General features: G+C 37.3%; 1 protein-coding gene across 1 annotated transcript in view; it reads right to left on the reverse strand.

Moving 5' to 3' along the window:
• The window catches only part of Cubn (cubilin), a 259,007-nt gene that overhangs the window by 161,972 nt on the left and 82,578 nt on the right, over nucleotides 1–14,457 (reverse strand). Inside the window, exons 23-27 of the mRNA XM_004859974.4 lie at nucleotides 13,854–14,046; nucleotides 12,200–12,360; nucleotides 11,601–11,782; nucleotides 10,646–10,802; nucleotides 8,054–8,241 (exon numbers count right to left, since the gene is read on the reverse strand). Of these exons, the coding sequence (XP_004860031.1) occupies nucleotides 8,054–8,241; nucleotides 10,646–10,802; nucleotides 11,601–11,782; nucleotides 12,200–12,360; nucleotides 13,854–14,046 (881 nt within the window). The remainder of the gene's footprint in view (nucleotides 1–8,053; nucleotides 8,242–10,645; nucleotides 10,803–11,600; nucleotides 11,783–12,199; nucleotides 12,361–13,853; nucleotides 14,047–14,457) is intronic.

Genomic DNA, 14,457 nt, shown 5'->3' on the forward strand with positions numbered 1-14,457 from the left:
GGAACTGGGAGAGAAAGAACCACCCGTGAACCCAGGAAGAACAGGGCACAGAAGAGGAGGTGGCATTTCCAGGAGACAGAGGTTGTTCTAGGGGAGAAGCAACACCCTGAAATGTCTGAGGAAAAGTCTGAATGGCCATGTAGGAGTTGCTAAGCTCTTCCAGAAGCAGTATGGGGGAGTGATAAGAAATGTTTCTTGAGTATTTGAAATATACCAGGTGTATGCATTATCTTATTTAATCCAACAACTGCTCTGTGAATAGGTGTAGTCATTACCCCTGTCTCACACACAAGGAAACCGAGGCAGCAAGAAGCCGGACTCCTTACCCAGGTGGTGAGGAGAAGCTAAGCTTTGAACCCAGGCAGACTGACTACATGGCGGCCCACTGGTTACATAGCCCTGAGCACAGCGACCCCAGCCGCTATCTCCTCCTGCCAGTGTGATCCTGAAGTGAACGCTGTTATTCACCTCAGTTCTCCTATGTGTTAAATGAACATAAAAATATTCAATGACTGGAGTGCTGAGATAGACAATGCTATCTATCAAAGTGTCTACAGTAATGGCCAGCACATGGGAAACATTTAATTAATGGAAACAGTATTGTAATGCTCAAAATAAACTTCTTAGAAATGAAGGAGAACTTTTCTAATGCCTCAGGAACTTTAAAATTTATGCTTATTTATGAGCATTAAGATGGAAGAAACTTGGAAACTATCTGTAGCATAATGTTTCCCTGAGAATGTTCTAAGGAATACAAATGTCCAGTAGATGTTAGTTACTTACATTCTGGGCAAAGATGGATGTACCTGAAAACTCCTTTAGTGCCCCTGCCCTCAGCACCTCCTTCCTAGGTGGGGGCCTACTCTGTCCTGGCTGTCCCTGCAGGCAGTCCTCCGGGGCGTTCTCCTGCCATCCCCTCTTCCCTCAGTGTGTAACCCCATGCTCATCCGGGCAGCCATCCATCTCTGACCATTTTATCTCCTAAATGCTCTCAGGTTCTTCAGATAACATTCTTCCTCCACAGTGATGGTGAAGACCAGATTTCTCTCACCTGGTCCATACCTAGCACTCTCCTTACTGATCTCCACAGTTATTTTACCTTCCCTCCAATTTATTCTGCTAGCCAGAGTTGCTGTTTTTAAAAATGACAGTTTGGCTCTTATTTCCTTGCTCGCACCCTTGGGAGACTTCCTGTTGCTGATTGAGGTCACAGGGCTCTGCCTGCTCAAGCCCCGGGAGCCCCACACTGGTCTTCTGGTCTTCTCTCAAGTCCTCTGGGACCACTTTCCCCAGTGAGCCCTCACTTCCTGACACATCTGTGCCTCTGCTTCCTCGGGGACGCCTTTCTGATGAGCTTGGTTGCCGGTCTCAGGCCGTGAGAGTGCCCCTTAGCGCTCCCTCCAACACTTAACATGGCCTGTGGGTGCATTCTTATTCTATGATAACTACGTTAACATCTGTATCCTCCGGATGACAAGGAAAAACTGATGATAAATAGTTACACTCCCATAGCCTAGGTATCTAAATATACTCTACTGACTGAACAAATGAACAGACAATGGGTATGAAGGAGAGTGAAAGTACACACACACACACACACACACACACACACACACACACACAAACTAACCCTATTTAAATGTAATTTAGCACTTCCCAAATGTACTAAAACATGGGTCCTTTTACTTGTGAGTCATCTATCGACACTTGTGGCAGATACAGCTGTGTGATTCCCCCAAATCCACTTCCTCTTTGGGCTTATGAATTTCTATGTGAAGGGCCAAGAACACCTGCATGTGACTCCAGTGTGACTGAGAAATAAACTTGGTTGCATTAAGCATCAACAAATTTATGAGTTCTCCATAGCAACAGCTAGCATTGCCTCAACTAAATACAATACCAGATGGGCCCAATGTTTCACCCTTGTGGTATAAAAAATGTTGTTCAGGCTATCGGCCTAGAAAACATGGCCCTCAAACTAGAAGCTCTGGGGACACTGGTGATACTTTTGTCCATTCTTTCATTCAAAATGAATTATTTTACAATGGAGAGGAGGACATGGAAGTTTAACAAATGATACTGTAAATATCTGGCGAGCAGGATGACATCAGGAAGGATTTGGCAAGAGGTGAAATACATAAAAGACTGCAGGGAAATGTGTTTGACAGAAGTCACTGACGTCAAGAGGACTGGAGCCTGCCTTAAATGGGAAAGAGGAAGGGGTAAAACGGTATGAAAGGATCAGAGGGAAAGAGATAGGGGCAAACATGCCAAATAAGGAAAGGGGAGAGAAAACTCAAGCTCAGAATACAAAACTCCAAAGAAAATCTGGTATTATTTATATGATGAGGCAAATATGACATTGACAGTGTTAGAAGGCCATATGCAACAATGCAAGCATCGCCATAGGAATGGATAAGACCTGTTTAAGAAGAAATAACTACTTTGCTCAAAGGTGTATGTTAAGAAGATACTTGAAACATCCCAGGAGAGAGCTATGAAGCCAAAGCAGGCTATGATGGTGAGAGCGGGCTATAGACACAATGAGTGGTCAGAGTCAAGTTCTCCCCGAGGCACGTGAAAGGCTTGTTCTGCCATTTCCAGGGACTGTGATGAATCCTGGAGTAGGGTGTAGGCACCGGTTTCTCTGACAAGAGTCCCTGGTGATTCTGGAATGCAGCCAGTTTAGTGATGTCCTTCTCTGCCATCAGTAGAGACTGCAATCTTACAAAGGAAAAGGACAACTCTGGTGCAGCAAAAAGAACTATACAGGGATGACAGAGGGAGACAACCTCAATGGTCTAGATACCCATTAGGTGTCTTGTTCTGAAAAAAAAGGTAGCATTTGTTGAATTTCACATATGCTCTTCTCTCTCAGAAAGCAACAGAATAGTGAAGGAAGGTGCTACTCTGGCCGGCAAAGAAGTGACTGTCAGTACGGAAGAGAATAAAATATTGGGAGCAGATGATCCTTTGGGCTTAAAGCCTGTGATATCTGAACATCTCAGTCAGAGGCCTAAGGTTTTAGTGCTTCAGACTGCAGAATAAAATGGGATACTATGGGTCAAAACAGTTCAAACTGTTCTTAAAGGAGCAATAAAAGGGAAAGAAAATTCAAGATATAGGACAAATTCTTAAAAATTAAATTCTAAGCACAAAGTCAAGACTAACTTAGTGGGGGAATAAAAGGGGAGACATCTGATGAGGTCAATTTAAGAAGTTTTCCGACCATTTCATGAGCACACATACAAATTAGCTGAACTTTGGGAAATAATACAATGGGAAAAATGTCTATTTTTTTCATGCTCTGGTTAAGGTAAAAGATAATCACATAGACTAGACTGATCATGGTAGGAGATAGTGGAACACGATGAAGAAGAGGTAGCAATATGCCTAGTTTGACTCTGAAAAATGAAGGAGACATGGAATTTTAGTTTAGGAGGTTAGACTGAACTCCTTAAATGAATTTTTCCAGACTCACGTGAACCATACCCTGCAGTATTTAATACAATCATTACAGAAGCAGTTTTGTTATCTTGATGACCTCCTAGATATTTAAAACAAAGCTTTGGCAAGGCCAGCATAACTCCTTCTCTGACTCAAAGGTTCTCTCATACTGGGTGAGCTACATTGGTGGAAGCTTGGCCTTACTCCTCTGGTCAGAGCTGGCCATCCTGCCCTGAAGACTGCCCATCTATAAGCAAGCTAAATCCACATCTTTGCTGTCAAGCTCAAAGAGATGAGCCACCTGCACCGGAAATTTGTCACCAAGGGAGAGTCCACCTGCCAATCCCTTGAGGTAAATGGTCATGTAGTCATGGGTGGAGTGGCCATGTCAAAGCTCAAATTACGAGGCTGAGTAACTCAGAGGAAGCCTCTGGAGAGAGAGGGAAATGGATGGGAAGAGTCAGAGAGAAAGAACAAAGCCTTAAAGGAGAAACACTGGGGAGTGCACCTAACTGCCTTTGTTCTGGGCTATTCCCGGCTCTTTAGCCTATCCTGTCTATCATGAGGTCCCTTACCCTCCACACATCCTCCATCCTAACCCAAACATTAATCCTTTTCACATGGCTCAGACTGCATGTGTTTAAGTACCAGCAATCAAGAGCATACACCAGACCAGGGAAAACTGGAAAAGATTTGTTCTGGAATCTCACGGATGAGTATATCAACAGTGATGCTTGAAAAAATTCCAAATCAGACACTAAAAATATTTTTCAACATGTATAAAGAAAAATGTGATTGTGATAATGACCACTTCCTTAAAGAAGAAATCATGCTAAGACAATATAAATTTCTCTCTGCAAGAGTGTCAGTAAGCAATAGAACTGAGGACCCTCAGACACACACTCCTGATCCCAGCAAGGGTGACAGAAAGTAGTGAATGTGCATGGCCTGTCATAACCAAGAGCGCCAGCCCAGAGTCACAGTGGCCTGGGGTATAGCCTGGCTCTGTCACTGGCAATCTCTGTAACCATGACAACCTGTACCTGCCTGACTTTTCTCAACTTCACGTGAGAATAATATTTTCTCCTTTCACAGTTGCTGTGAGAGTTACCTAGAAAACAATACAGACTCAATAAATAGTTGCCATTATTATTACCTAGTTGTTTAAATAGTGCTAGTCCCAAAGCATTTAATAGTAGTTCTTTTAACCAAAAAGAATCTAACACTTTAGAGTGTCTGAAAGATGTGCCATCTTTTGTAATATTTTTATTCATTATTTTTGAAGAAGTAGTAGGTCAATGGCCAATGGCTCTATGTGCAAGTTGATGGTTCTCTAAAGGGCAATGAATGAGGGTTTGGGGGAACTAGGAATGGTGAAATTCTTGGAGTCAAATATAACGTACTAGGCATAATATCCTTTTAGATTTTCAAACTGTAAGCTAAAGCGATGAATCCATAACATTCACGGAAGAGTGGCCTAGAGATTACAGATCTCCTTACAGGACAGTATTATAACTCGGCTAACAGTAAACGCCATTCCACATGGACTTGTAATACCAGAAGTATCTGAGCCAGATACCATAATCCCAGCTCACTGGGCCCTGAGCAGTGCACGGGAGTGTTGAATCCGGTTCTGGAGGGCCACATTTTAGGAGGCACTGACATACCAGAGGACAGGCAGAAGAACACCTCGTAAGAAAGCTTGTCACGTGAGGACTATTGGGGAAGTGAAGGGTGGGTGCTGGAGAGGAGAAGCCTAGGCTTAGTCTGGATGAGAACTAGAGAGAAGCAGCCATGACTCGCTGCTTTGTTCCGAGGACTCAGTCGGTGCTCACCCTCTCCCTCCCCCTTCATGCCTCTTCACCCTGAGGTCTGGCTCCTGCCACCACACAAACACTGCTCACAAACTCACTCATGCCCAAAGGACACTTCTCACCCCGATCTCTCTTGACCACTCAGGAGCATCTCAACATGTTGATGCCTGTTCCCTTCCAGTACTTTCTCTTCTTTTGCCTTCCACGACACAACCATCTCTCAGGGTTTCTCCTTCTCCTCACCTCACACACGCTCTTTGCCTGACCTGGGCTTTCTGTACGTCTCTGTGCTGATTTCTCCCAGATCTCTCACTTGTCTGTGTATTCAGTCATGTATTAGAAATATCCTCTTCCACACGGGCTCAAAAATGAAAAAGTGAAACCAAGTTGTAAAGTATAGATAGAACCCTTAAGGTTAATGTCCCCATGATTACATGGACAATATGGTCTTACTCCTTTAAGAAATGACCCCTCCTCCAACTGAATATTTTATATCCAAATTGGATACATGTTATTTTGCCCAGAGAACAAAAAAATTAAAGGTTAGATTTGCTTCCCAATGCGATCCTTACCAACCCACACCTCGCAGCAAGGTTAGGCAATCTGACTAGTATCTAATCAAGTCTTTTTATAGTTTCAGTTTCATTAATTCAAAATAACTAGATTCTGGCTCCAGTATTAGCCACTCAATTAGGAATTGGCTAAGTCGCTTGAAAAAAAATCCAGTTATTAAAATAATAGAAGTCTGATGTTTGTGCTTGTGACTTTTCTCCTCTTAAGGGGTTATTTATGCTTTTCAAATTTCCACCATAGATCAGCCACTGTAGCTATTGCTCTGGTCTTGCCCCTTGGCTTACAGAGATGGAAAAAATCTCCTCCCTTTGGCAACCATGTCATTCTTTGGAAAGCCTTTCTGAACTTCTGGTTCTTATTTTGTATTTTTGCTGCTTTCACCATCAGTGTTGCACGAGAGAAATGGCATGCCTGTAACACGACAGACACATCAACTGCAGAGGCCTCTAATTAGCTGCCCTGCTGTTGTGGGAACACGTATTTGTATTTGAGTTTTCAAACTCCTCTAAAAATTACCTGGTGAGCACTTATTACCGTTCCATCCTCAAGTGAATCCAAAGTAGAGTCCAGTCCTGCAAATTGTTCATCTCCTTTCCTTTTCCTCCTCATTCTCTCTGCCAATTCCTCCTTTCAAGTCTACTTCAAAAGCTTACTCCTCTTTCTAGCTTCCCCCACTGAACTTTATCAATCACAACTGTGGTGCATAGCCATACTCTGCAAGATCGTGTTTTTGATTTTGGTTCATGCTGAGTTGTAGGACTGTACTGAATATGTTGGGCTGTACCAAAAGGCCAGTTGGGAATTCCATTCTTTGGCATTCAAAATAGCTATCAATAGGCTGATGTTATAATATGCTGTGATATTCAATTTAACCTGAACTCTGTGTGTGTGTGTGTGTGTGTGTGTGTGTTTGTTTACAGCACTGAGGATTGAACCTAGGGCCTCTCACATGCTGAGCAAAGTACTCTACGACTGAGTTACATACCCAGACCTAATCTAAACTTCTTGAACTCTTTTAATATCCCAGTGTATTAGTACCTGAGATACAAAGCTAGTAGGAGACAATTCATATCTTCAAGAAGCCCACAGTCTAGTAGTGCGTGAGGACAATCACAACAGGTAAAAATAGATATGATCAAGTGTTGTGTTTGAAAGGGCTTTGAAAGTAACTTTTCTGCCTTTTTCTAAAAGAGGAAAATGGGAAAAATGTTCCAATGTCATCCAAGGAGGTACCTGTCACATCAGAAACGATTTCTAGTGAAAATATCATATGTAGATTCAAAAAGTATTACATATTAACAAAACAGATGGAATAAAGATGATATAAGACAATTCAAGAAATTATTTATGAATGATGAAAAATAAATGTTAATCTATGTAAATAGTTTGAATAAAATTATTTTTAAAAGTATAAAAGTAGAAACCAATATATCTAAATTAATGTTTATGTAGTATGAAATTTTATATATGAATGGATATTCCAATATTATAGCAAGTAAAATAGGTAGCTGCCTAACTTTTCAATCTGTAGGCTTAAAGTTATATATGCAAGTTAGTGAAAAAGCTTTATTAATAAAATTTCTCATAATTAAAATAGCAGATCTCCTTAAACACTAGGTTGCCTATTACTCAAGTAACTTTTATTGTATAGCATTTCATACAGAGTTGAATAACTACTACTCTGGTCAAACTCTGGTCAATTTTTATAACAAGCAGAAAATTCCATTTTACCAAAAGAAAAAAACCCTGAAATGAACCTAAATTTTAAAATAAAAATGAGAATCAAAAATAAGATACTGAGTACCAAGCAAATTAGGTATTCTATAAATCAAAGATATTCAAACATCTCCTGTCTCTTACTTATAAGAAAAAAATATTAAAAACAATCAACAAAATATAGAGGTTATCTCTGCGCTTGTGGGTAATTTAAACAATATGTGGTCAATTAGTCTATAAGTTACAATGAAACCTAAAAATATAGATACTTCCTATATATGGTTTAGTAGCTTAACTTCCTGTATACATTTTAGTACCTTAATATTAAAATGATACAGTGAAAGAGACATGAAATACACCTGTTCAAATATAGTGGGTGGTTGATGTATTATAAACACATAGGGTAGGATCTTTAGGGATTTGATTCTAAAAATAAATGAGTTCCAGTTTGGTATGCCTACTTGATCTGAAAATGCAGTGATTATTGAATCCAGAATACCCACCTCTAAGTAATCCATGGAACAGTTTGTGTAATATTCCAAATCAAATGCTGCAAATGTGTAGTTCACGGTGTTGCCTCTTGTTGCTTGGATGGTCCAGCTGCAACGCTGATTTTCAGAATAGGGATTTGGATAATTTATACTCTCCAGGATGCCATAGGTTTGATTAACTATTACCACATTCTCACATCCTGAAAAAAATAACAAGGACTGTTAAGAACTGCAATCATACATATATATATATATATATATTATATATATATATATCATAATTGATCCAAAGTGAGTGTGAGATTCTGCTTTGAGAAAACATCTGGATTAAAAAATATATAAACATATTTATTTAGTGCAGCAGCTTTATAATGAGTCTCCATTGCAATTAACATGAAATAATACTTAAGTGAATTCAAACTTTAAAATATCATTAAAAAATTGAATAAGCTGTGTTAAAATAGGGATCAAATTCCAGTGAATTTGTGGACAACAGAATAACTTGACTCTACTCAGAGAGCAGTCTGATTTTATTTTTAGTGAAGTGTTTTACACATTCTGGGCTTCTGTTCCTGTGGCTTTAACATTTGGAAGAGAAAAACGTCTCTGATCTTTGAATTCAACAGTTTGAAAAATATGAAGTCCTATGTGAATGCTAAAGATGAATAACAACATGGTTTTTTGAACATTCAAATATCTGCATGAAATTCACAACAAAGGCTCCGTTCTCCCTCTAGTTACTCATCAGGAAGTACCAAGAGAATAGAGGAAGCTTCAAAGATTTGGAGTAGAAACAAAAATCTTAAATTTTGAAGAAAAGGTTTTCAATCCAGTGGTGGCATTTTCTTGAGCTAAATTTTCCAGAAAACCATACTAGGTACCCTTAGATATGTCCACTGCCAAATTCAGCCAATCCTAATGACTTGGTAAATGCCTAAGTATGCTTTCTGGAAAGTCTTTTTCATATTGTCTTACGATGTGGAATAAAAGACAAAGGGAAAATAACATTACATTGAAAGAGTTGTCTCTGAAAAATGTGGTCATAGTAGACATTTCTGTAACAACCGTGCTTTCTGAAAAGTGGCTTGAACACCAGTTATAAATTTTGGTTTGGAAAAGTAGGCACTTGTGGCTCTTCAAAATCTTCCTTTGCTGGAACAGGGTTAAAACTCAAACTATTTCTCTTTAAAAACCCATCAGGTTACAGTATTTTCCATAAAGCCTTTCCAAAGAGTAGTTTTGTTTAGATACGCCAATAACTTGGGCAAAAGTGAACCCTGGGTCACATGGTCTGGTCTTGGTTCTCACAAATTACATTATTTACAAACCTTTAATTTTTAAGTTACACATGTTAGACAAAATTTGCCCAATTAGCTCTGATTTTAACATTTAAAGACCAGTAATCCCTTCCTTAAGCATTCTGAGAAACTGAGAGAAAAATAAAACATTACAAGATTTAAAAAGAAAAGGAGAGACCTTTGCCTAAGCAATCTTGTAGCCAAGAAACACATGAGCAAACCAATAAAAATGGAAAAAGTGATTTTAAGTTAAACCAAACGGCTATATCCCTTATAGAACTTGAAAGTGCTTTTCATGTACATACTAATAATAAATTTCTGGAGAAGAAAGCTACCTATTAAAACATAGTATTTACACTATTTAGAATTCAACCTAGCTCTCAGAGATAAGTGAATGTGAATCTTCACATTCATGAGTAATCAAGACTAACCATTAGTACTCTTCCAACTAATCCAAGGGTACTGTACATTTGGAATGTGATTTTCTGACTTTTAATTGTTTTTAGATAATTGTGTAAAAATTATGGATAAATTTAAATTTAATGAGGTAAGCAATTATGCTTTCAAAACACAAGCAAAAGGTTTATTAAGGAATATAAAGTCAAAGAAACCGAGTTTTTGTGAATGTTTCTTTTGAAACTAACTTCAAAAAATATTTAATTCTAAAGGTGAAAAGAGGTTTTGCGATCATCTAACTTAATCGCCCCATTTTAGAGAAGAAATTTTGGAAAACCAGAGAAGGAAATTGACCTTCTCAAGGATAAGACACCAGGACACACCCTAGACCCTTTGTATTTGAGGCTCCTTGACTTGTGCCACTTGCATTATGGAGAAGGAAGATTTTGAAACGGTCCAGAATTTTCCATAGTATACAAGGTACACACTGCACGTGACTCTCAAGGAGCACAATATCTCTTAATAAAACTAAGATACTTTTTAAAGTAGAGGACAAAACCTAGGGTGGGAGAGTACTTGAGCAATGAACTAATTTTTAAATAGGAGATTGTAATGTGTGATACAGATTTTTAAAAACTATTCACTTCAGCTCTTACATTGATCTTTAGTTGAGTTGTAATATGTCAGCATATTAGTCTTCCAAGTTTCTATGGTTTGCTAGAGGCCTTAGTTGGATGAGATTACATTTAATACATATGCATCTCTCCTGAAAATGATGTTGACATTTCCACATAAGAAACCAAGATTAATTTCAGTACTTCAAACCAATGGATTATACTCATCTCAGTTTGCTTCATGAGGAGCCTGAAGGCCCACTCTAGGCCCATGAACTGCTGGAGCACGTACTTACTCTGTGAGTACTCGACCTCAAAGCCGCCTCCTTGCTGACCTTCGTCAGTCCTCAGCTTCAGTAGCATGCTGTCTCCACTAGATCGGATGCGAGGGGGTTTTGCATCCCCACAAAGCTTGGTGAGCAGATGAGAACTGGTACTTGGGCCATCGTATACCTTTAACAAAACATTTTACATATCAGATGGCCATGGCTTTAAATGTTACCTAAAGGACTTGAGGAAAGAAGTGGAGAAGATACATAAATACAACAAAAATAGTCCTGAAATAAAGCATCTTTAAAAATTATACTGAAATGCCTTTAAACTCAGGCCATAAGCTCAGACAATTTAGCCACCAGTATGTATGGTAGTAAGTATGCAAACTAGGTTGAAGTCTGAACATTGAAAGTGAAAGACTAATACACTTTTTAAATCCATGGCTGATAGCAATTGTCCTCCTTCCTTTCTGGTTCCATAGTTTATAACTCGTGAAATTTCAATACATTTTAATATACTGTATATTATATATACATATGTACATATACATTAGTTATATACTGTCTGACAATTACAAATTTCTGATATTGTAAAAATGTTCTAGTTGGATATCTTTAATTATATTGCCTAACTCACCAAAATAGTTCTCTAAATTGATATTTTTCAATGCATATGTAGAAATTATGTAGATCATACTTAAATAAATTCCAAAACCTTTTTAAGGATATTTATTTTAATATCTTAACAGTTAATATCAAAATGTTTTAAATACTTTGTGTATTAAGCCATTCAGTACATAGTATACTTAGAAGACTGTCATTTTTATCAAATTTCTTCTCAGATTTTTATTTAATTTAAATTTCACATGGAACATTCAACTTAAATAGGCCTTCATGAATTTCAAAAATACAAATCAGTGCATTATGTGCATTGTATGAGATAGGAGCAGTGGATACACAACAGAAACATTATACATACATCTAGATAATCCAAAGAGCAGTTGAGATGATACTCCAAGTGGAAGTCTTTGAAGGTCAGTTCAAACGGGCTGCCATGGCTGGATTTCAGCCACCAGTAGCACTCAGAGCTGTGGTAGTAAGGCATTGGGTAGTTGGGAGATGTGAACATGCCCGTGGAAGTGGTGAGGTTGCCCCCACAACCTACAGGAGAAAGATATGGAATAATGCACACCTTTTCTTTCCGGTAAAAGCAGAATTTCTTGTCTATATACAACTGGTGTTACAGTGCTCCTCTTTAAATCAAGATGCAATGTAAAACTGCATCACGAAAGAGTAGCCATTCTATGATTGCAGTTCTATAATCATATCAGTGATTACTTTTTCTAATCAAGATGTTCAGCTTGATGAACTATGCCAAGGAGCTAGAACTTTTCCCTTTTCTCTTTCAAAATACATGGCTGCTATTAATTGAAAACATCATCAACATTAAAGTTCATTACGAAGAACAATGACAAAATATAGCTAGAAAAAAATGCATCAGTGATAATGAACAGAGAATGACAATTCAAGAATCAAGAAATTAATGAATTTGGATTCTCCAAACTGTTTTCTATTCACCTGTTAATGATCCATCCCAGGAAGCTGAGAATCCAGATTTTGACAACACAGAATCACTTTTAAATTTTAACCACAGTTTGTTACTGTGGGAGATGATTCTTGGGGGTAGAATTGAGCCACAGAACTTTCCCACAAGTGGTGAATTTTCATAGCCTCCATCCCTGTGACAGAATGCAGATATGAAAATTTACTAGGTTATTGACGATATTACTGGATAAACATTTAACATAATTTAAACTACAGGATCATAAATTGATCATTTCATCTGATCAGTCAGCTTCTCTCAGAATTACTTTTAGAAAGCACAATTTCTAGTTTTTATTTTTTTCTTTGTTAAATAGGATTTGAATGACTTAATAAACAATATCCATTATTTATGACTGGCATGGCATCTTATTACTAGCTGTAACCTGAGAAAATGTGTTTAATCATCACCTAAGAGTCTTTGGCAAATATGTCAAAAATTCAGAATATAGAAACCATAATTATAAGCAGCATCAACAAATATTGCTTAATTTGACAAAGAAATTTTAGTTTTCTTTTTAAAAAATTTTTCCAGTACTGGGGACCGAACACAGAGAGCGTTGAGGTACACTTCCAGTCCTTTTTACTCTTTTGTTTTGAGACAGGGTCTCACTTAGTTGTCTAGGGTGCCCTTGGACTTGTGATCCTCCTGTCTTAGCTTCCCCGGTAGCTGGGATTACTGGCATGAGCCACCATACCTGGTAAATTTTTCCCTTCTAATATCCTTGGAAATTCTCAAAAGTTAATGTATCAATTTGATATATTTGGCAAAATTCTGGAAATAACTCCTTCCCTACCATGGGGCCTTAAAACTAGTTTATAATCTGTAGTGTTTTTCAAATACAAATAAGTAAATAAATAATTCAATATTAAAGTTCAATGATTACTTGATATCAATTAAAATTGTCATTTTAGTATGATATGGTACAACTCCATTACCTTTGTATCATATAATAAATGTTATAAGATAGTAAAAGAGTTCAAATGCCTCATATAATACAGCTTACAATGAGACATTGGAAGGCTCCAGTTTTAAAATGCCAAATAAAAAATTTGATTGAGATATATATATATAAATAAGTAGCCCAATTTACTTTGATGTAATGATATGGTGAGATATCAATGTATGATATCTTTCTGTTGTATATAGCTCTTACATCACATTTTTTCAAAGTGCCAAGTAATGAAAAAAATGCCTCATACTGAAATTCACAAGCTTTAACTTCTATTATTGAAAATAAAAAACCTCCATGAAAACTTTAAAAGTTGCTGTCATTTTTGTGATATAATTATACTAAGTGGTCAGTAAACAGTCTAAAATTTAAATTGATTTTACATAAAGAAAGTAGGTATTCTACAATACCAAGTAACTCATTTCAAAGTAGGAGTACTTCTGTTTTCTTTGCCCAAACAAAATCTGGCATTTATTTTCAGATATTTCTAATAAAGTAATTACTTTAAAATACCTATTAAATCTTGTGTAATTTTTCTATATCATACTTCAAGTGATAAATTTTATCTCTTACAAGAAGTACACACCAAGGAGATTTACAAAGAATTTCCATATTTTTCCTTAATCTTTCCAGGAAAGATTATTTATGAAAATAAATAATGAAATAAAGATGCTTACCTGATTTCCACAAAATCTGTTACACAGTTTCCACTCATGCCATCTTCCAAGGAGAAGTTGGTGAAGTGCAATGCAATCTGTTGGTTAATTTCTACTGTAATCCTATAAATGCATTCATAGTCATGAGGGTAATGATTGGGGAAGTTTGGAGAAGTAAATGTCCCAGAATTAACTGTGTAGTCTTCTGAGCATGCTGTGAAAAGAAACAGACCATCTAAGAGAAAATAGAAAACACTATGCTACATTTATAACACATTCAGCAAAACATACTTCACTAATTTGTGCCAATGGACTTGATTTTTACATTTATTCTAGAATGTTCGAAGAATGATTTTATTTTGAAACAAAGTTTTTGAAACCTTAAAGGTAAAACAATCATTTACAGTAAACCATAGCTATGTGGTACAAGTTGTAACCTATTACCTATATTTTGAGAAAACTTTTTTTGTCTTAGAAGTGTAATTGTTTTTTCTAATCCATGCAAATTACCATAAACATTAAAAAATTAGGTTCAGTTACAGAAATCTTAGAGATGGCTTAGTAATAATCCAGTTCCCTAATGAAATCCAGGATACTATAAAATGGTATCTTCAGTGCTCTGGAA

The sequence above is a fragment of the Heterocephalus glaber genome, unplaced genomic scaffold, assembly GCF_053883595.1.
Source record: "Heterocephalus glaber isolate CG9 unplaced genomic scaffold, H.glaber_assembly_v1.0 deba00000768, whole genome shotgun sequence".
In the NCBI taxonomy this organism is placed as follows: Eukaryota; Metazoa; Chordata; class Mammalia; order Rodentia; family Bathyergidae; genus Heterocephalus; species Heterocephalus glaber.